This window comes from Salvelinus fontinalis, chromosome 2 (assembly GCF_029448725.1).
Source record: "Salvelinus fontinalis isolate EN_2023a chromosome 2, ASM2944872v1, whole genome shotgun sequence".
Lineage (NCBI taxonomy): Eukaryota > Metazoa > Chordata > Actinopteri > Salmoniformes > Salmonidae > Salvelinus > Salvelinus fontinalis.
Genome location: NC_074666.1, coordinates 5,975,699 through 5,999,633, shown reverse-complemented (window position 1 = coordinate 5,999,633; position 23,935 = coordinate 5,975,699). Strand labels below are relative to the sequence as shown.

General features: G+C 43.8%; 1 protein-coding gene across 1 annotated transcript in view; it reads right to left on the bottom strand.

Annotated features, from left to right (window-relative positions):
- Positions 1-23,935, bottom strand: part of LOC129810810 (endoplasmic reticulum metallopeptidase 1-like) — a 74,566-nt gene that overhangs the window by 35,419 nt on the left and 15,212 nt on the right. The window contains exons 5-9 of the mRNA XM_055861721.1: positions 15,873-16,019; positions 15,555-15,647; positions 6,024-6,236; positions 5,323-5,446; positions 4,925-5,021 (exon numbers count right to left, since the gene is read on the bottom strand). Coding sequence (XP_055717696.1) covers positions 4,925-5,021; positions 5,323-5,446; positions 6,024-6,236; positions 15,555-15,647; positions 15,873-16,019 — 674 coding nt within the window. The remainder of the gene's footprint in view (positions 1-4,924; positions 5,022-5,322; positions 5,447-6,023; positions 6,237-15,554; positions 15,648-15,872; positions 16,020-23,935) is intronic.

Sequence of the window (23,935 nt, the reverse complement as noted above, 5' to 3'; positions counted from 1 at the left end):
CAGGCCTGGAGCTCTGCCACTCAGTGTCTGTGTCCAGGCCTGGAGCTCTGCCACTCAGTGTCTGTGTCCAGGCCTGGAGCTCTGCCACTCAGTGTCTGTGTCCAGGCCTGGAGCTCTGCCACTCAGTGTCTGTGTCCAGGCCTGGAGCTCTGCCACTCAGTGTCTCAGTGTCCAGGCCTGGAGCTCTGCCACTCAGTGTCTCAGTGTCCAGGCCTGGAGCTCTGCCACCCAGTGTCTCAGTGTCCAGGTCTGGAGCTCTGCCACTCAGTGTCTCAGTGTCCAGGTCTGGAGCTCTGCCACTCAGTGTCTCAGTGTCCAGGTCTGGAGCTCTGCCACTCAGTGTCTCAGTGTCCAGGCCTGGAGCTCTGCCACTCAGTGTCTCAGTGTCCAGGCCTGGAGCTCTGCCACTCAGTGTCTGTGTCCAGGCCTGGAGCTCTGCCACTCAGTGTCTGTGTCCAGGCCTGGAGCTCTGCCACTCAGTGTCTGTGTCCAGGCCTGGAGCTCTGCCACTCAGTGTCTGTGTCCAGGCCTGGAGCTCTGCCACTCAGTGTCTGTGTCCAGGCCTGGAGCTCTGCCACTCAGTGTCTCTGTAGGAAGCAAAGGCTAGCCTGCTACAGCACCACTACCTACCATAGAGCACTGGCATAAACCATTGGCTACATCCCAATATGCAGGCTAATATAGAACTGACAATACATGCCCAATACATTGCTTCATTCCAAGTGGTATAGTATGCCAGTGTGCATATTAAAATATAGATATTGTCCACACCCGTGGAACAAATGCACCCAGGACAATACCAAAATAACCCAACGTGGTTACAGACAGAACAGAGAGGTCAATAACAGAAGCTGAGTCTGTATAAATGTGGCTAGGCTGGGCATAAGACTATAGCACTATTGACACAAGTCTGTTGAAAGCACAACATACACATGCTGTTTTAAACCTGCAGGGCTGAACTGAATTTCAGAATAAAAGCTTTTCAAAGCGTCTGGTCTGGGTGGTAGAACTTTTTCAGTCATATGACGAGGTGAGTTTGACTTTTCTAACAGGCAAGGCTTCACATTGTGATAAAAATCGCTGCAGTATCGAGTAGGGCCGTCCCCGACAAAATAATTAATATTGGTTGACAGAAAGTAATCTGTTGTTTCGACTAATTGATTGGTAGAATTTTTTTAACTTGTATTTTTCCATACATAGGCACACCCTACGTGTTTTAATGAAATCAAAGCACCTGAGCTCAATTTCGAGTCTCATAGCGAAGGTTCTGAATACTTATGTAAATAAGGTATTTCTGTGCTAAAATTTTTAAAAAAAACTGGTTTTGCTTTGTCATTATGGGGTATTGTGGGTAGATTGGTGAGAAGAAAAAAAACTACTTGCCCATTTTAGAATAAGTCTGTAATGTAACAAAATGTGGAAAAAGTCAAGGGGTCTGAATACTTTCCGAATGCACGGTATGCATTAAGATTGTCTGATGCTTTAAGCTCACTGTTTGATGAAATAACACACAAAGGACTCAAGAGGGAGTCAGAGATCTAAAGGAAGAAAACAACTTTAACCCGACCATCTTCCTCCTGTTGGCTTTCACAGATTCTGCCATTACTCTCCTGAAGTAGCCGGTAAAAGGCTACACGAGGAGTCAGCAACCTTTCTCATGTGGAATGCCAATTTATCTTACCATTTCTACCGATCTGCATGCCAGCTATAGTTTCATATGCACATTTTCATGGAACAATTTCATTTAGAGGGTGGAGGGTGTGGCTAGTTTTATTTTAGGGGGGAATGTGGCTGATGGTGGGGGGGGGGTCTTGCAGTTCTGGGAGGGTATCTCACTGGTCTGGGAGGGGTGTCTGTTGCTCCTTTGTGAGGTATATGGGCTGCAGTTGAGGGTGCCAGGAGGGGGGAGTCTGCTGGGTTGGTGGATCCTGCCTTGTCTGTCCTGCTGTGGTGTTAAGGTTGTGGTTGGGGTCTGAAGTGGGCTGTTCTGTTGACTTCCCTGGGGGGGGGGGGGGGCAGCTCTCATGAGTTGTTCATTATCGCATCTCAGTTCTCACCTCTTCCTGCAGTGCTGTTAGCTGGGCTGTGTGTTCCTCTCTTTCCTCAAGTTCTCTCACCTCAGACCGGAGTGCAGCCAGCTCTACCTTCAGCCCTTCAGGTCCTGCTGGGGGAGGGGTGTGTGGTTGTGCTGGTCTGTTTTGTGGTTCTGTGCTGTCTGGCGTGTGTGGACTAGCTCACCATCTCTGAATGTATCCCTCTCGACTATGGGGGTGACTCTCATCGTCTGCAGGGCAGTTTAAAGAGGTGTGATCAGACTAGCTTGGAGTGGGGTAGTCGTCATCAAGAGAGAGCTTCTCCTGCCGTGCTCTCTCTTTGATTCTGTGGAAGTCCTGCTGAAAGAGTTTTGAAGTTGCCCACCGCCACTGTTCCATTGTTGTACAGATTGAATAGGTTGTCTCAGGGTCCTTGTTTTCCAGTATTCTGATCTTCCATCTTCATACCCTCTATTGAAGGAGGCTGCTGTGCTCTTATAGCAGTGTGCAATGCCCAGGGATGGTCTGTGTGGAAGATTAAGTTGTTTTCTTTCCTATTTTTGTAGCAGTCAGTAAAAAGTGTCTCTGGATTGTCCATGAGGAGCTTCTCTTTGTACTCTCTCATTTTTTATATCCAAGGGATACTGTACTGTGGTGACCTCTGCAAAGGGGGAAGGCATGGAGCAGGGGAAAAAAATTTGGTTGGGGGAGGAACTCTGCTGCCATAGTTGGGCTGAAGGGCTTTCACTACCTCTCACTTCACACCTCAGTGGAAATTGAAGTTGCAGACAGATCTGTTCTTTCCTATCAAGCTTGGTAGCCTTAACTTAGCATTCAGTCCTTATGAAGTCAAATATATAGAGATTATTGTAATGTTATTTTCCTTCTAGGCTTTAGAAGTAGCTACAGACGGAACATTACTTACTCAGTTCCAGGTTGGATTATATTTTTCGGGTTTCTTTTGTGCTTCCATCGCTGGTTGTTGGGTTATCAGAAAGTTTGCTGGATAGCAGTAAGAAATATTAGCAGTGAGAATTTTGTCCAAAACGAGGCTGTGGGTTTGGAGTTTGGATTTGGAATTAAAGGTTAGGATGTGGGTTTGGAGTTTGGATTTGGAATTAAAGGTTAGGATGGGGGTTTGGAGTTTGGAATTAAGTTTAGGTTGTGGAGGGTAGTATCATGTATATGTCCTTGTAAAAAAAAAAAAAATCTAAACTTTATCCAACTCTAAATCTATCTTTTTGTAGAATAATTCTGAAAGATTCAGGAGCTCATCTGCTCATGAACTTCCCGGTCAACTGCATCTATGGGCTACACTGAGGTTTTTCTTTAATTATTTTAGGCTATCTGGTACTAGTGCAAAAGCTTTTGGGCCTAACTGTACTACCACCAAATAGGCCACACGACTGGGAACGGGCAGAAAAGGTTAACGTCGATCCACGAAGGCAAAAAGGACCATGTCGGAGTTTACTTCAATAAGAGAAAAGCTGTGAAATGTAGAGTTGAAAATAAAGAGAAGGGAGGACCAGAAAGTCATGTTTGGGAAAGATTTGGTTAAGTGGTAAAAGAGGATGATGACAGTGTTGTGTGGTGATTGTGAGGCGCTATACACATTCAACAGTCACAAGATCGGAATTAAAATAGGCCTATGGCACGTCAAGGGAACTGTAGCCTACTGTTCAGATGAGTAAAATGGACACTGAAATCTGGACACTGACTGTAAGTCTATAACCGCTCACAGAGCCTTAACATTAACTCCTGCAGAATGAAACATTTCTTGCAGTAAAATTATACACCAAATGTAGGCTACATTTTTACTCAGAAACAGAAGTAGAGAAATATGATTTATTTCAGTATCTTGAGAGAATGTGAATGTGCAGTTAGATACCATCTGTAGAGGTGCTATATTTATCAGCATCATAAAAGCTGATAGTATTTCAACCACATTAAATATGTATCCAAGCAGAACTTAAATCTTATCAGAAACATGTTGGCACTTTTACACAGATTTCTATTTCCGTACAACCGGTCAAACTGATGTCCTTCAGAAACTTGGTAAAGAAAATCATTCCTTTTTTTTTTTTTTTTTTTTGCTATTGCATTTCCTCCCCGATCCCTAAACGTATTTGCTCTGAGAAAGAAGCAAAAATGACAGAGAAAACTCAGTCCATTTAGATTGCTGCAGAGATGGTTGTTCTTCTGGAAGGTTCTCCCATCTCCACAGAGGAACTCTGGAGCTCTGTCAGAGTGACCATCGGGTTCTTGGTCACCTCCCTGACCAAAGCCCTTCTCCCACGATTTCTCAGTTTGGCCAGGCGGCCAGCTCTAGGAAGAGTCCTGCTGGTTCCAAACTTCTTCCATTTAAGAATGATGGAGGCCACTGTGTTCTTGGTACCCTTCTCCAGATCTGTGCCTCGACACAATCCTGTCTCGGAGCTCTACGGACAATTCCTTCGACCTCATGGCTTGGTTTTTGCTCTGACGTGCACTGTCAACTGTGGAATAAGGCTGTAGCATCTTAAAATGTGGAAAAAGGGAAGCGGTCTGAATACTTTCCCGAATGCACTGTATGACAGAAGAGAAGCTTCATGTATCTAATTATAGACAAGTTGACTAACAAATATTCTACCAAAATGTTGGAAATTATAAGCAGAAACATATCTAAATCAGGCAACAACAAAAGAAATCCTGCACCCCCTTTCAGAAAAATGGTTCTGCAGTCTCGGAGTAGCCTACAGCTAGAGGGTTGGGTGTGGGCCTCAGATTGTCACATTATTACATATAGTCGGGTGGTTGTGGATGGGTTATTAGCAATTGTGAGCGAGTGCGAGTGAACAAACAACTGACCCATGCACCACAAACACACACAAACACACACACACACAGCTCACTCCGTAGTAGAGGTTCTTGGCCAGTGTGTGGATCAGGACCATCGTCCCAGTGGCAGCAGAACCGTACATAAAGATGCATGTATAGAAGTCGTTGTACCTAGAGGACAACGGAGAAAGAAAACTATATTTATGCAAAATGATATGACTTATACTTCTATAAGTAATGACAATATTCTATATTGTTAAAATAATAAAGTTGTCCTCTAAAGTGTGTGGTTGGGGCAATCCAATATAAACACACAGAAAAAAGAGTGATTGGATACATCTACTTCCATACATCTTCTCTTGTTATACTCTGGACATTTGTTATTTATGTCTAAATGGTCAAATAAATGTTGTCTAAATAAACTACAAAATGTACACTTCCTGAAGAAAATGTGTGTTTCAAGTGTTAATACCAGAACATGGATCGTCCTGTCAGCGACACTACCAAGGCTATGATGAGCACTGTCAGCAGAGTGACCAACCAGCTGAGGATGACCACCGCCGTGGCATAGGCCAGCTCCTTTATGTAACGACCTCCTGGAAAAGAGAGAGGGAGATACAGTACACAGCTAGTCAGGGATGGGGTCAATTCAGGAAGTCAACTGAAATTATATTTTCCCCCAGAGAAAGCCATTGAAGAAAATGTACATTAGAATTTCAGTTTACTTCCTGAACTGAAATGGAATTTACCCCAACTCTGCTGTACACAGATAGTCATTCATCCTTTAACACACTTTAGAGGGAAACAACCAATAAAGGTCCCCCACATTACCAAACTAACCTGCTCTGCTCAAACACATAAACCCTTTACAGTCGTGGGGATTGGCCTATATGGATAGGGCTAAATAGAAAGGTTTCTTACAGAAGAAATATGAAAACGCATAACCATGGTAGCAATTAAAAAAGGTAACAGTTTGGAGATTATGGGAAAATGATTAGACCAAAGTAGAGGACACCTGACAAGACTGAATCCCAACATTACACCGTTGATTTTGTGTGCCTTTTACATTTACTGTACTCTTCGCTGCATTTGTTCATAACAACATTTGACAATACTCCCCGCCTTCACACAAATCTGGGTCAGGTCGCAATCTATGCTCATGATGCCACTTACCCACATTACTGGGATGGGAGCACTTCTTAAATAGGTAGAGGAATGTTGCCATGGCAGTCATGTAGTTGATGATGGTACCAACGTGGGCCGGGTACGCCACCACCACAATGCCAAGCAGGTCGAAGAACACCATGTTGCCATGACGATACTCGGACGAGTCTGCCAGCTCCTCAGACATCGCCAGGTGCTTCAGTACCGCCAGGATGTTGTCACCTAGGGATACGGGAAGGAGGTGAAGTGAAGTCAAATTTGATTTATTGAACCCACTGGTGTAAATTGGATACAAAACAGGCCTCTCTTCCAGATGAGATTTAAGGTAGAATTTGTATTTATTAGAGATTGCCATTAGCTGCTAAAAACATTGTTTATGATGAGATTGTTTATGATTCTAAAAAACTGTTACATTTGACCTTCAGTCTAAAAGCTCTTTGGCCTAACAGTTATTAATATCCATGGACATTATTTATTTTATCTCTATTTAACTAGGCAAGTCAGTTAAGAAAAAAATCTTATTTTCGATGTCGGCCTAGGAACAGGGGGTTAACTGTCTTGTTCAGGGGCAGAATGACAGATTTTTAACTTGTCAGCTCGGGGATTCGATCTTGCAACGTTTCGGTTACTAGTCCAAAGCTCTAACCACCAGGCTACCTACCACGCCATTAGATGAGAGGGTTTGTCTGATCAAATCCCAGCTGGATTATAATGCTGTTATGCCCTTTAGCCTGAATAGCTGCAGTGATTCACTGATATACCGAGTAGAGCAACTGTCTTCAATAGAAGCATTTTCTAAACAAACAATGCAATATATCAATCATTAAACCAACAGACAGACAAAGGGACCAGTGGGAGGATGAAATACATGAATGTGCTGCATTCTATGCCAAGACAACATCAATCCCTAAACAAATACAACACAAAAATACACAAACGTGTTGTGTTTGTCTAGCATAGCGTTAGTGTGTTATGATTAGACTGAGGGCTGAGTCAATTGTGCTGCCTGTCTGTGATGTCCCCTGCTGTCAGTGGGTTATGATTAGACAGAGCTGGGTCAGTTGTGCTGCCTGTCTGTGATGTCCCCTGCTGTCAGTGGGTTATGATTAGACTGAGGGCTGGGTCAGTTGTGCTGCCTGTCTGTGATGTCCCCTGCTGTCAGTGGGTTATGATTAGACAGAGCTGGGTCAGTTGTGCTGCCTGTCTGTGATGTCCCCTGCTGTCAGTGGGTTATGATTAGACTGAGGGCTGGGTCAGTTGTGCTGCCTGTCTGTGATGTCCCCTGCTGTCAGTGGGTTATGATTAGACTGAGGGCTGGGTCAGTTGTGCTGCCTGTCTGTGATGTCCCCTGCTGTCAGTGGGTTATGATTAGACTGAGGGCTGGGTCAGTTGTGCTGCCTGTCTGTGATGTCCCCTGCTGTCAGTGGGTTATGAATGATCTCAGTATGCTGCAGAACTGGGTTCAAATAATATGCTCAATTATTTAAAAGCTTTGTCTGTGCTTGATTGAGCTTGCCTGGCTTAAATGGACCAATAGAAATGTCCAAAACAGCAAAATCGCAAACATCTAGCACTCCATGGTAAACTAGACTAGAGCAAATGCTTAAAGTATTTGAAAGATTTCCAATAGTAACTGAACCAAGGATTGGTATGCTGCCAGTGCATCTCCCCCTCTCTGTTCGCTTGAAAACACAAGAAGTAAGTAAACAGCAGTTTAGCCTGGTAAAATGGCCAGCCTTACACAAAGCTCCATTGTTCCAGTGTTCCGTTTGATATCTCCACGGAGTCCGTTCTGCCCCCAGAACGCAAACATAAAGCATTGCTTTCATTTGGACATTGGCTGCCTAGTAGCCTGGAATCCAAACTGACTTAAGCTGTGTTTAAACTGAAACAGTGGTGAGCCACAGATTTCAGTCTGGTTTAAGAAGGCTAGCTTGGCTGGTCCTCTGGGTTGGGGGAAACTAGGCCTTGTCATACTGAAATTATTTGATGTTCTTAGAGTTTCACTAATTCCCTCCACCCAGTTGGAGATTAAGAATTACACTACAAATTGAGGAAGGTATAAGTGATTTGCATCTAGTTTTGAACCAGAACTAACAGCATTTATCTATAGTAGTTTTAGACCAGATTACAACCAGAACTAACAACATGTATCTATAGTAGTTTTGGACCAGATTACAACCAGAACTAACAACATGTATCTATAGTAGTTTTGGACCAGATTACAACCAGAACTAACAACATGTATCTATAGTAGTTTTGGACCAGATTACAACCAGAACTAACAACATGTATCTATAGTAGTTTTGGACCAGATTACAACCAGAACTAACAACATGTATCTATAGTAGTTTTAGACCAGATTACAACCAGAACTAACAGCATTTATCTATAGTAGTTTTGGACCAGATTACAACCAGAACTAACAACATGTATCTATAGTAGTTTTGGACCAGATTACAACCAGAACTAACAACATTTATCTATAGTAGTTTTGGACCAGATTACAACCAGAACTAACAACATGTATCTATAGTAGTTTTGGACCAGATTACAACCAGAACTAACAACATGTATCTATAGTAGTTTTGGACCAGATTACAACCAGAACTAACAACATTTATCTATAGTAGTTTTGGACCAGATTACAACCAGAACTAACAACATGTATCTATAGTAGTTTTGGACCAGATTACAACCAGAACTAACAACATGTATCTATAGTAGTTTTGGACCAGATTACAACCAGAACTAACAACATTTATCTATAGTAGTTTTGGACCAGATTACAACCAGAACTAACAACATGTATCTATAGTAGTTTTGGACCAGATTACAACCAGAACTAACAGCATTTATCTATAGTAGTTTTGGACCAGATTACAACCAGAACTAACAACATGTATCTATAGTAGTTTTGGACCAGATTACAACCAGAACTAACAACATTTATCTATAGTAGTTTTGGACCAGATTACAACCAGAACTAACAACATGTATCTATAGTAGTTTTGGACCAGATTACAACCAGAACTAACAACATGTATCTATAGTAGTTTTGGACCAGATTACAACCAGAACTAACAGCATTTATCTATAGTAGTTTTGGACCAGATTACAACCAGAACTAACAACATTTATCTATAGTAGTTTTGGACCAGATTACAACCAGAACTAACAACATGTATCTATAGTAGTTTTGGACCAGATTACAACCAGAACTAACAACATTTATCTATAGTAGTTTTGGACCAGATTACAACCAGAACTAACAACATTTATCTATAGTAGTTTTGGACCAGATTACAACCAGAACTAACAGCATTTATCTATAGTAGTTTTGGACCAGATTACAACCAGAACTAACAGCATTTATCTATAGTAGTTTTGGACCAGATTACAACCAGAACTAACAGCATTTATCTATAGTAGTTTTGGACCAGATTACAACCAGAACTAACAACATTTATCTATAGTAGTTTTAGACCAGATTACAACCAGAACTAACAGCATTTATCTATAGTAGTTTTGGACCAGATTACAACCAGAACTAACAACATTTATCTATAGTAGTTTTGGACCAGATTACAACCAGAACTAACAACATGTATCTATAGTAGTTTTGGACCAGATTACAACCAGAACTAACAGCATTTATCTATAGTAGTTTTGGACCAGATTACAACCAGAACTAACAGCATTTATCTATAGTAGTTTTGGACCAGATTACAACCAGAACTAACAGCATTTATCTATAGTAGTTTTGGACCAGATTACAACCAGAACTAACAACATGTATCTATAGTAGTTTTGGACCAGATTACAACCAGAACTAACAACATGTATCTATAGTAGTTTTGGACCAGATTACAACCAGAACTAACAACATGTATCTATAGTAGTTTTGGACCAGATTACAACCAGAACTAACAACATGTATCTATAGTAGTTTTGGACCAGATTACAACCAGAACTAACAACATGTATCTATAGTAGTTTTGGACCAGATTACAACCAGAACTAACAACATGTATCTATAGTAGTTTTGGACCAGATTACAACCAGAACTAACAACATGTATCTATAGTAGTTTTGGACCAGATTACAACCAGAACTAACAACATGTATCTATAGTAGTTTTGGACCAGATTACAACCAGAACTAACAACATGTATCTATAGTAGTTTTGGACCAGATTACAACCAGAACTAACAACATGTATCTATAGTAGTTTTGGACCAGATTACAACCAGAACTAACAACATTTATCTATAGTAGTTTTGGACCAGATTACAACCAGAACTAACAACATTTATCTATAGTAGTTTTGGACCAGATTACAACCAGAACTAACAGCATTTATCTATAGTAGTTTTGGACCAGATTACAACCAGAACTAACAGCATTTATCTATAGTAGTTTTGGACCAGATTACAACCAGAACTAACAACATTTATCTATAGTAGTTTTAGACCAGATTACAACCAGAACTAACAGCATTTATCTATAGTAGTTTTGGACCAGATTACAACCAGAACTAACAACATTTATCTATAGTAGTTTTGGACCAGATTACAACCAGAACTAACAACATGTATCTATAGTAGTTTTGGACCAGATTACAACCAGAACTAACAGCATTTATCTATAGTAGTTTTGGACCAGATTACAACCAGAACTAACAGCATTTATCTATAGTAGTTTTGGACCAGATTACAACCAGAACTAACAGCATTTATCTATAGTAGTTTTGGACCAGATTACAACCAGAACTAACAACATGTATCTATAGTAGTTTTGGACCAGATTACAACCAGAACTAACAACATGTATCTATAGTAGTTTTGGACCAGATTACAACCAGAACTAACAACATGTATCTATAGTAGTTTTGGACCAGATTACAACCAGAACTAACAACATGTATCTATAGTAGTTTTGGACCAGATTACAACCAGAACTAACAACATGTATCTATAGTAGTTTTGGACCAGATTACAACCAGAACTAACAACATGTATCTATAGTAGTTTTGGACCAGATTACAACCAGAACTAACAACATGTATCTATAGTAGTTTTGGACCAGATTACAACCAGAACTAACAACATGTATCTATAGTAGTTTTGGACCAGATTACAACCAGAACTAACAACATGTATCTATAGTAGTTTTGGACCAGATTACAACCAGAACTAACAACATGTATCTATAGTAGTTTTGGACCAGATTACAACCAGAACTAACAACATGTATCTATAGTAGTTTTGGACCAGATTACAACCAGAACTAACAACATGTATCTATAGTAGTTTTGGACCAGATTACAACCAGAACTAACAACATGTATCTATAGTAGTTTTGGACCAGATTACAACCAGAACTAACAACATGTATCTATAGTAGTTTTGGACCAGATTACAACCAGAACTAACAACATGTATCTATAGTAGTTTTGGACCAGATTACAACCAGAACTAACAACATGTATCTATAGTAGTTTTGGACCAGATTACAACCAGAACTAACAACATGTATCTATAGTAGTTTTGGACCAGATTACAACCAGAACTAACAACATGTATCTATAGTAGTTTTGGACCAGATTACAACCAGAACTAACAGCATTTATCTATAGTAGTTTTGGACCAGATTACAACCAGAACTAACAACATGTATCTATAGTAGTTTTGGACCAGATTACAACCAGAACTAACAACATGTATCTATAGTAGTTTTGGACCAGATTACAACCAGAACTAACAACATGTATCTATAGTAGTTTTGGACCAGATTACAACCAGAACTAACAACATGTATCTATAGTAGTTTTGGACCAGATTACAACCAGAACTAACAGCATTTATCTATAGTAGTTTTGGACCAGATTACAACCAGAACTAACAACATGTATCTATAGTAGTTTTGGACCAGATTACAACCAGAACTAACAACATGTATCTATAGTAGTTTTGGACCAGATTACAACCAGAACTAACAACATGTATCTATAGTAGTTTTGGACCAGATTACAACCAGAACTAACAGCATTTATCTATAGTAGTTTTGGACCAGATTACAACCAGAACTAACAACATGTATCTATAGTAGTTTTGGACCAGATTACAACCAGAACTAACAACATGTATCTATAGTAGTTTTGGACCAGATTACAACCAGAACTAACAACATGTATCTATAGTAGTTTTGGACCAGATTACAACCAGAACTAACAACATGTATCTATAGTAGTTTTGGACCAGATTACAACCAGAACTAACAACATGTATCTATAGTAGTTTTGGACCAGATTACAACCAGAACTAACAACATGTATCTATAGTAGTTTTGGACCAGATTACAACCAGAACTAACAACATGTATCTATAGTAGTTTTGGACCAGATTACAACCAGAACTAACAACATGTATCTATAGTAGTTTTGGACCAGATTACAACCAGAACTAACAACATGTATCTATAGTAGTTTTGGACCAGATTACAACCAGAACTAACAACATGTATCTATAGTAGTTTTGGACCAGATTACAACCAGAACTAACAACATGTATCTATAGTAGTTTTGGACCAGATTACAACCAGAACTAACAGCATTTATCTATAGTAGTTTTGGACCAGATTACAACCAGAACTAACAGCATTTATCTATAGTAGTTTTGGACCAGATTACAACCAGAACTAACAGCATTTATCTATAGTAGTTTTGGACCAGATTACAACCAGAACTAACAGCATTTATCTATAGTAGTTTTGGACCAGATTACAACCAGAACTAACAGCATTTATCTATAGTAGTTTTGGACCAGATTACAACCAGAACTAACAACATGTATCTATAGTAGTTTTGGACCAGATTACAACCAGAACTAACAACATGTATCTATAGTAGTTTTGGACCAGATTACAACCAGAAGTGAGAGCATGAATATAGTTTTGGACCAGATTACAACCAGAAGTGAGAGTATGAATATAGTTTTGGACCAGATTACAACCAGAAGTGAGAGTATGAATATAGTTTTAGACCAGATTACAACCAGAAGTGAGAGCATGAATATAGTTTTGGACCAGATTACAACCAGAAGTGAGAGTATGAATATAGTTTTAGACCAGATTACAACCAGAAGTGAGAGCATGAATATAGTTTTGGACCAGATTACAACCAGAAGTGAGAGCATGAATATAGTTTTGGACCAGATTACAACCAGAAGTGAGAGCATGAATATAGTTTTGGATCAGATTACAACCAGAAGTGAGAGCATGCATCTAGTTTTAGACCAGATTACAACCAGAAGTGAGAGCATGAATATAGTTTTGGACCAGATTACAACCAGAAGTGAGAGCATGAATATAGTTTTGGACCAGATTACAACCAGAAATGAGAGCATGAATATAGTTTTGGACCAGATTACAACCAGAAGTGAGAGCATGAATATAGTTTTGGACCAGATTACAACCAGAAGTGAGAGCATGAATATAGTTTTAGACCAGATTACAACCAGAAGTGAGAGCATGAATATAGTTTTGGACCAGATGTGAGGATAAAGATGAATTACAGAGCAGATCCTGGTCCATTTATCATGGTGGTAGTGGACAGACCAATACCTTCTAAGATATGGGGAAATACTCTTTTCGCGCCACTTCAAAACTGAAGTGCTTTAACGTAGCAGGTTAGGAGAATTAACGCAGCAGGTTAGGAGAATTATGCTTACATTTGTAAACAATCACATATACAGAATCTCTTATGCGTGGGAATACTTTGGGAGACATTTCCAAAATTAAAATCACTTGGAGTTCATTTGCCGGTGTTTTTACAGTCTTATGTCCAACAATAAAAAACTGCTCAGAAAACTTGGGGAGCCAAATAAATCGTGCGGGGCGCCAGTTAGGGAACCCTGCTTTAAGATATACTCTCTCACCTTCCTTCCTTCCTTATCTGTTTTTTTCTCCACCATACTGGGTTAGACTGCTGTGTTGTTCAAAATAGCTCCTCAAGATAGTAATATTTCATGACTGCCTTGATGGGCTGCTTCTATTTCTATTTCCCCCACTACTGTTTATGTGTGGACATGTTTATTCTACCTGGTAGTTAGAGGTTAGAGTAGAGTGCTTGGTTGAGCAGTATGTGGTGTTTATTCTACCTGGGGGTTAGAGGTTAGAGTAGAGTGCTTGGTTGAGCAGTATGTGGTGTTTATTCTACCTGGTGGTTAGAGTAGAGTGCTTGGTTGAGCAGTATGTGGTGTTTATTCTACCTGGTAGTTAGAGGTTAGAGTAGAGTGCTTGGTTGGGCAGTATGTGTGCTACAGACAGTGAAGGGTGTTTAAGCTACCTTGGCGTGAAGGTTAGAGGAGAGTGACCGTTGGTAGAGGTTGAGCAATGTGAGGTGTGCTACAGCCTACAGCAGATTGTGTTTACACTACCAGGGAGCTAAGTGCTTGTTTGAGCAGTCATTTTCATTAATGGATGAAATGTGGAGTGAGAGTAGGGAGCAGAGAGGGGCTACCTAGCTGCGTTGAGGACTAGGTTGTGAGCTACAGCCTACGGTACAGTAGAGCTGTCATTGATAAATGAGATATGGAGAGAGAGAGGGAAGGAGGGAGGGAGAGAGGGAAGGAGGGAGGGAGCAAACAGAGGGTAAAACACACTGTAATGTGTCTGAGTGCTCATCTGAGGTGGGCTCTGAGGAATAGAAAGAGGTTGTCTGTCTGTACTAAAGTCTGATTGTCCGGTTGTTTGGAGTCATATGTAAAACTATTGACTCTTGCTGCCATTAAAGCTGTATTATAACAAATAGAATCATGTTGCACATCACAGTGTGTTAACAGTAAGTGGACGGTGTCTATGAAAGTATTGGCACCATGATTTGAGTGAGTGAACTCCATTGGTGATAATGAGGTAAGTAGTGTTTTGTCTCCGTCTGAGCTGAGCCGAGCCTACAGCAGATCTGTCTGTCTGGCGGCCTGAGCCGAGCCTACAGCAGATCTGTCTGGCGGCCTGAGCCGAGCCAAGCCTACAGCAGATCTGTCTGGCGGCCTGAGCTGAGCCGAGCCAGGGAGCACAAAGAGGAGAGAAGAAGAGAAGGTTATGGAGGTGTAGATTGCCCGTCTGGCCTGAGCTGAGCATTGGCACGTGGAGAGACGGAGTGAAGTTGATGGAGGGAGGTATAGCTTGCCTGTCTGGTCTGATCTGGGGGCGGGCGTTAGTGACCGTCCAGGACACAGCTCTGTTCACCTCAGCGTCTGGCACATCGCCACGTGAGCCAGCAGAGTGTGGTGCTGCAGTGACATGCTTGGTTCACCCCGGGAAGAAGGCATAGCCCACTTCCTCTTGCTTAACCCCCACCAACAAGGACCTGAGCTGAGCTAGCCAAACACCATGGTAGAAGTCTCCTCAGACTCCCAGAGAGACATGCATCACCTCCAGCCTCAAATTGGAGATGGAGAAACAGCCCTCTTCCCACACACAGACAACATTCTCTGTTCATAACAGAGAAAGCACCGCTATGGGGCCCATAGAACTTACCTGCCCTCTGGATGGAGTCAGTCAGTATTCTGTCGGATGTGTCGTACTTGGTGTGGTAGAGGAAACCGTTCTCAATGAAGGCCAAATCAATTCCTACAGAGACACAGAGAGAGGGACAAGAGGGTCAGGTCAGTGAGATTAACAATGCTCAGCTAGGGGGAATGGAAATGAACTGTTCATCTAGAGGCTAATGAGAAACACACTAAAGGATGAACTCAGACAACCATTAAATAAAGTGAAGGCAGTCGGATAGGCAGTCGGCTAGTCTGCCAGTAGACATGGCAGCAGAGCGGAGATCGAAGAAGGCAGAAGTTTTACCTGGAATGTTTCCAAAATCCCTGTAGATGCGGAAGTCCGTGTCAGATGGGATCACACCGCTCTGGAAGACTTCCTGTCCCACCACCGAGGCAAAGGGATGTTTGGCAGCATGGACATAGGCCTGGACCAACCAGGGGTTCTCAGGACCTGTGTGTGTGTGTGTGTGTGTGTGTCAATGAAGGAGAGCCAAGACAGGAGGGACTTGTAAAAGATGTGAAACCATCACTTTAAACTTGTACATAGAGTCCACCCTTTAAAGCAGGGGTTCTTAAACGTTTTCAGCCTGGGACCCAAATGAGAAATTCTGTGTTTTCCTGGGTCCCAAGCTTAGAAAAATATGCAACTATACGTAAATATTGGTACATTTCATTGCCGTTATGCCTAAAACAAATGCAATATAGACAAAAACAAATAACAATGAAATACCCATATAAATATATATTCATGTTTATTTTACCCATTAAAAACACTCTTATCTGTCAAGGTTGGAACTGTAGCTGTTGAAATACCATAAATCATTTTCATTCTGAACTGGGAAAAAAACTGCCTGATCACATCGCACAGATGTATAACAGAACCACAGGAGGCTGCTGAGGGGAGGAAGGTTCATAATAATGGCTGGAACGGAGAGAACGGAATGGCATCAAACACCTGGAAACAATGGAAACAATGTATTTGATACCATTCAACTAATTCTGCACAAAACACATTACGGGTGATACTCGTTATTTCTCAAAGTTTGTACAAAACCAAGAGAGAGAAACTCATCGCTGTATTTGCGTTTCATGACGATTGAGCTCAGTCAGAACTTGTGGCTAGTTTGAGTCCATTTGATGACAGCGGTGAGTGATTGAGAGTGGGGATGACAAGTCAGTGGCTGACAGCACATTATCTGCTGCTGAACGACAGAGCTGCAGCGGGTGGGTCGCGGAGTGATCTTCAAGAAAACTGCAGGAAAAAGATCTGGTGAACGACGAAGCACACGCATCTTCCTCCCACTTGTGCAGCTGCTAAACAGATCTGAGATACAGCTGCCAAACAGATCTGAGATACAGCTGCCAAACAGAGCTGAGATACAGCTGCCAAACAGAGCTGAGATACAGCTGCCAAACAGAGCTGAGATACAGCTGCCAAACAGAGCTGAGATACAGCTGCCAAACAGAGCTGAGATACAGCTGCCAAACAGAGCTGAGATACAGCTGCCAAACAGAGCTGAGATACAGCTGCCAAACAGAGCTGAGATACAGCTGCCAAACAGAGCTGAGATACAGCTGCCAAACAGAGCTGAGATACAGCTGCCAAACAGAGCTGAGATACAGCTGCCAAACAGAGCTGAGATACAGCTGCCAAACAGAGCTGAGATACAGCTGCCAAACAGAGCTGAGATACAGCTGCCAAACAGAGCTGAGATACAGCTGCCAAACAGAGCTGAGATACAGCTGCCAAACAGAGCTGAGATACAGCTGCCAAACAGAGCTGAGATACAGCTGCCAAACAGAGCTGAGATACAGCTGCCAAACAGAGCTGAGATACAGCTGCCAAACAGAGCTGAGATACAGCTGCCAAACAGAGCTGAGATACAGCTGCCAAACAGAGCTGAGATACAGCTGCCAAACAGAGCTGAGATACAGCTGCCAAACAGAGCTGAGATACAGCTGCCAAACAGAGCTGAGATACAGCTGCCAAACAGAGCTGAGATACAGCTGCCAAACAGAGCTGAGATACAGCTGCCAAACAGAGCTGAGATACAGCTGCCAAACAGAGCTGAGATACAGCTGCCAAACAGAGCTGATTTACAGCTGCCAAACTGAGCTGAGATACAGCTGCCAAACAGATCTGAGATACAGCTGCCAAACAGATCTGAGATACAGCTGCCAAACAGATCTGAGATACAGCTGCCAAACAGATCTGAGATACAGCTGCCAAACAGAGCTGAGATACAGCTGCCAAACAGAGCTGAGATACAGCTGCCAAACAGAGCTGAGATACAGCTGCTAAACAGAGCTGAGATACAGCTGCCAAACAGAGCTGAGATACAGCTGCTAAACAGAGCTGAGATACAGCTGCCAAACAGATCTGAGATACAGCTGCCAAACAGATCTGAGATACAGCTGCCAAACAGAGCTGAGATACAGCTGCTAAACAGAGCTGAGATACAGCTGCCAAACAGAGCTGAGATACAGCTGCCAAACTGAGCTGAGATACAGCTGCTAAACAGAGCTGAGATACAGCTGCCAAACTGAGCTGAGATACAGCTGCCAAACAGAGCTGAGATACAGCTGCCAAACTGAGCTGAGATACAGCTGCTAAACAGAGATCGCATTGAACAGTGAGCACAGTTGCACTTGAACAAATCAATTCCAGTAATTCATTAAATAATTATACATTAACTATGACACTTCGCGATGCACTATTAACAGGTCCGCGACCCACTATGGGTGCGACCCATACTTTAAGAAAGGCTGCTTTAAAGGATTAGGGCAGTCCCCGACTAAAGAAAATCTTGGTAGATCGAAAGTAGTCTGTTCTTTTTTAACGTGTATTTTTCGATATATAGACACACCATATGTGTTTTAATAAAATCAACTATATGCATTGAGCTTGTCTGATGCTTTAAACTCACTGTTTGATGAAATAACACACAAATGACTCAAGAGGGAGTCAGAGATCTAGAGGAAGAAAACAACTTTAACCCGACCATCTTCCTCCTGCTGGCTTTCACAGATTCTGCCATTACTCTCCTGAAGTAGCCGATAAAAGGCAACACGAAGAGTCAGCAACCTTTCTCATGTGGAATGCCAATTTATCTTACCATTTCTACTGATCTGCCAGTTATGGTTTTCATATACACATTTTTCGTGAAACAGTTATATTTAATTTATAATAACATCTTCCTATTTCAAAACCATGTGGTTAATCAAAATTATATCCAAATCTAAATGAAAATTATACAAACCTAAAAAGTTACTTCTATTGCCTTTGCTAATTATATAAAAATAGCCTACATAAAGGCAACAAATAAAAACATCCAGATTTTAATATAAATATCCTATAAATCACATTGGCTACACATGTCCTGTCTGCAACCAACTTGAAACATTGTATCAACTATTAACTTGGGTCTGGCCTGAAGCTTGAGCTAGCTAACCTGCAACATTGTATAAAATACTCTGGGCCCTCAGAGTTTCTCCACACCAGTGAGCTCAGGACAGACACAGCTGTAGGCTATTTGCATAAGAAGCAGTGTTTGACTTGGGCAGGAGCTCACCAGAGCTGAGTACCGACACCTCACATGTTCTACTGCTTGAGCTCCTGTTCCTCTTATAGAATAGTAGCTCGGAAGTGTTGAGGAGCTCCTGCACCTAAATATAAACAGTACCAGAACCCAAAATGAGGACCGGAACCTATTTCAGTCCAAGTCAAGCCCTGATGAGAAGTAATCAGTCAGGCCTATTTTATGATGTTTCCACTGGATTAAAGCATAGCATTTTTCCCTTTCACGCTGAGTTGTTATCGAAAGGGAGAGGCCTGGAAAGATTGTTCAAGTACATTGAGGAACTATTGTCATTCTCAATGGATGTAAAAACAGACTTTGTTTGCTGTTTGAGGTGAAGAAAACATTACTTTAGGAAGCTCCACAGCTCATTAGTGGTTGTGCGTTAAGCCAATCAGAAATACTATCAGATCCCCAAATGGGCACATTTACATGCCTACATTTGCGCAGGAGCACTCCAAACAAAAGACTATGACTAAACTAACAAAACTCGTAAATGCAATGAAATAAACCAAAACTTGTTTCTCACAAGTGTAGCATAGGTTGTGCGCTCAGCAAACAACATGCCCACCCAGACAATGAGAATGGTAAAAGACTGGAATAATAATATTCAATGCATTGAAATAAATTACCATAAACAAAGTAACAAACATTGTAAATGAGAAATTATAGGAATTAATGGTAAAGGTACTAGTGGTTATATATGTAATGGGGAATTGATAGACACTAACAATCAAACGCAAAACATTCACACAATGAAGTCATGAAACAATGAATGTGCACAAATGGCAGGAGAGAGCGCTTTCTGGAGAGAGCGCATTCTGGAGAGAGCGCATTCTGGAGAGAGCGCATTCTGGAGAGAGCGCATTCTGGAGAGAGCTCCATCTGGAGAGAGCTCCATCTGGAGAGAGCTCCATCTGGAGAGAGCGCATTCTGGAGAGAGCGCATTCTGGAGAGAGCGCATTCTGGAGAGAGCTCCATCCTGGAGAGAGCGCATTCTGGAGAGAGCGCATTCTGGAGAGAGCGCATTCTGGAGAGAGCGCATTCTGGAGAGAGCTCCATCCTGGAGAGAGCTCCATCTGGAGAGAGCTCCATCTGGAGAGAGCTCCATCTGGAGAGAGCTCCATCTGGAGAGAGCTCCATCTGGAGAGAGCTCCATCTGGAGAGAGCTCCATCTGGAGAGAGCTCCATCTGGAGAGAGCTCCATCTGGAGAGAGCTCCATCCTGGAGAGAGCTCCATCCTGGAGAGAGCGCATTCTGGAGAGAGCGCATTCTGGAGAGAGCGCATTCTGGAGAGAGCGCATTCTGGAGAGAGCGCATTCTGGAGAGAGCGCATTCTGGAGAGAGCTCCATCTGGAGAGAGCGCATTCTGGAGAGAGCTCCATCTGGAGAGAGCGCATTCTGGAGAGAGCGCATTCTGGAGAGAGCGCATTCTGGAGAGAGCTCCATCTGGAGAGAGCGCATTCTGGAGAGAGGGCATTCTGGAGAGAGCGCATTCTGGAGAGAGCTCCATCTGGAGAGAGCGCATTCTGGAGAGAGCGCATTCTGGAGAGAGCGCATTCTGGAGAGAGCGCATTCTGGAGAGAGCGCATTCTGGAGAGAGCGCATTCTGGAGAGAGCTCCATCTGGAGAGAGCGCATTCTGGAGAGAGCGCATTCTGGAGAGAGCGCATTCTGGAGAGAGCTCCATCTGGAGAGAGCTCCATCTGGAGAGAGCGCATTCTGGAGAGAGCTCCATCTGGAGAGAGCTCCATCTGGAGAGAGCTCCATTCTGGAGAGAGCTCCATCCTGGAGAGAGCTCCATCCTGGAGAGAGCTCCATCCTGGAGAGAGCTCCATCTGGAGAGAGCTCCATCTGGAGAGAGCTCCATCTGGAGAGAGCTCCATCTGGAGAGAGCTCCATCTGGAGAGAGCTCCATCTGGAGAGAGCTCCATCTGGAGAGAGCTCCATCTGGAGAGAGCTCCATCTGGAGAGAGCTCCATCTGGAGAGAGCTCCATCTGGAGAGAGCTCCATCTGGAGAGAGCTCCATCCTGGAGAGAGCTCCATCCTGGAGAGAGCTCCATCCTGGAGAGAGCTCCATCCTGGAGAGAGCTCCATCCTGGAGAGAGCTCCATCCTGGAGAGAGCTCCATCCTGGAGAGAGCTCCATCCTGGAGAGAGCTCCATCCTGGAGAGAGCGCATTCTGGAGAGAGCGCATTCTGGAGAGAGCGCATTCTGGAGAGAGCGCATTCTGGAGAGAGCTCCATCCTGGAGAGAGCGCATTCTGGAGAGAGCTCCATCTGGAGAGAGCTCCATCTGGAGAGAGCTCCATCTGGAGAGAGCTCCATCTGGAGAGAGCTCCATCTGGAGAGAGCTCCATCTGGAGAGAGCTCCATCTGGAGAGAGCTCCATCCTGGAGAGAGCGCATTCTGGAGAGAGCGCATTCTGGAGACAGCGCATTCTGGAGAGAGCGCATTCTGGAGAGAGCGCATTCTGGAGAGAGCGCATTCTGGAGAGAGCGCATTCTGGAGAGAGCGCATTCTGGAGAGAGCGCATTCTGGAGAGAGCGCATTCTGGAGACAGCGCATTCTGGAGAGCGCGCATTCTGGAGAGAGCTCCATCTGGAGAGAGCTCCATCTGGAGAGAGCTCCATCTGGAGAGAGCTCCATCTGGAGAGAGCTCCATCTGGAGAGAGCTCCATCTGGAGAGAGCTCCATCTGGAGAGAGCTCCATCCTGGAGAGAGCGCATTCTGGAGAGAGCGCATTCTGGAGAGCGCATTCTGGAGAGAGCTCCATCTGGAGAGAGCTCCATCTGGAGAGAGCTCCATCTGGAGAGAGCTCCATCCTGGAGAGAGCGCATTCTGGAGAGAGCGCATTCTGGAGAGAGCGCATTCTGGAGAGAGCGCATTCTGGAGAGAGCGCATTCTGGAGAGAGCGCATTCTGGAGAGAGCGCATTCTGGAGAGAGCGCATTCTGGAGACAGCGCATTCTGGAGAGCGCGCATTCTGGAGAGAGCTCCATCTGGAGAGAGCTCCATCTGGAGAGAGCTCCATCTGGAGAGAGCTCCATCTGGAGAGAGCTCCATCTGGAGAGAGCTCCATCTGGAGAGAGCTCCATCTGGAGAGAGCTCCATCTGGAGAGAGCTCCATCTGGAGAGAGCTCCATCTGGAGAGAGCTCCATCCTGGAGAGAGCGCATTCTGGAGAGAGCGCATTCTGGAGAGCGCATTCTGGAGAGAGCTCCATCTGGAGAGAGCTCCATCTGGAGAGAGCTCCATCTGGAGAGAGCTCCATCTGGAGAGAGCTCCATCTGGAGAGAGCTCCATCTGGAGAGAGCTCCATCTGGAGAGAGCTCCATCTGGAGAGAGCTCCATCCTGGAGAGAGCGCATTCTGGAGAGAGCGCATTCTGGAGAGAGCGCATTCTGGAGAGAGCGCATTCTGGAGAGAGCGCATTCTGGAGAGAGCGCATTCTGGAGAGAGCGCATTCTGGAGAGAGCTCCATCTGGAGAGAGCTCATTCTGGAGACAGCGCATTCTGGAGAGAGCGCATTCTGGAGAGAGCTCCATTCTGGAGAGAGCGCATTCTGGAGAGAGCGCATTCTGGAGAGAGCGCATTCTGGAGAGAGCGCATTCTGGAGAGAGCGCATTCTGGAGAGGGCTCATTCTGGAGAGAGCTCCATCCTGGAGAGAGCGCATTCTGGAGAGAGCGCATTCTGGAGAGAGCTCCATCTGGAGAGAGCTCCATCTGGAGAGAGCTCCATCTGGAGAGAGCTCCATCTGGAGAGAGCTCCATCTGGAGAGAGCTCCATCTGGAGAGAGCTCCATCTGGAGAGAGCTCCATCCTGGAGAGAGCGCATTCTGGAGAGAGCGCATTCTGGAGAGAGCGCATTCTGGAGAGAGCTCCATCCTGGAGAGAGCTCCATCCTGGAGAGAGCGCATTCTGGAGAGAGCGCATTCTGGAGAGAGCTCCATCTGGAGAGAGCTCCATCTGGAGAGAGCTCCATCTGGAGAGAGCTCCATCTGGAGAGAGCTCCATCTGGAGAGAGCTCCATCTGGAGAGAGCTCCATCTGGAGAGAGCTCCATCCTGGAGAGAGCGCATTCTGGAGAGAGCGCATTCTGGAGAGAGCGCATTCTGGAGAGAGCGCATTCTGGAGAGAGCTCCATCCTGGAGAGAGCGCATTCTGGAGAGAGCGCATTCTGGAGAGAGCGCATTCTGGAGAGAGCGCATTCTGGAGAGAGCGCATTCTGGAGAGAGCTCCATCCTGGAGAGAGCGCATTCTGGAGAGAGCGCATTCTGGAGAGAGCGCATTCTGGAGAGAGCGCATTCTGGAGAGAGCGCATTCTGGAGAGAGCTCCATCTGGAGAGAGCTCCATCTGGAGAGAGCTCCATCTGGAGAGAGCTCCATCTGGAGAGAGCTCCATCTGGAGAGAGCGCATTCTGGAGAGAGCGCATTCTGGAGAGAGCGCATTCTGGAGAGAGCGCATTCTGGAGAGAGCAGGGTATTGTGCATCTGGGTACTACATGGTCAATCTGATGTCTGCATTGACGGTGATACTGCCTCTGCAGAAGTCAGGGCATTCACACTTCTTGTGCTTCGCTGAGCAGTGCAAAGCTGAAGTGAGTTTGTGTTTTCTACAGGATGTACCGCCCCCACCTACCGTCAACCAATCAGGTCAATGCAGAGCTATACAGAGCCCTCCACATTGTTATAACATTTGGGAGGAGCATGGCGATGCGGTACAGAGCTCGATTTGGTCTCTGGAGGCTCCGCAATTACGTCCCATACTCCATACGGAGCCACTGACCACAT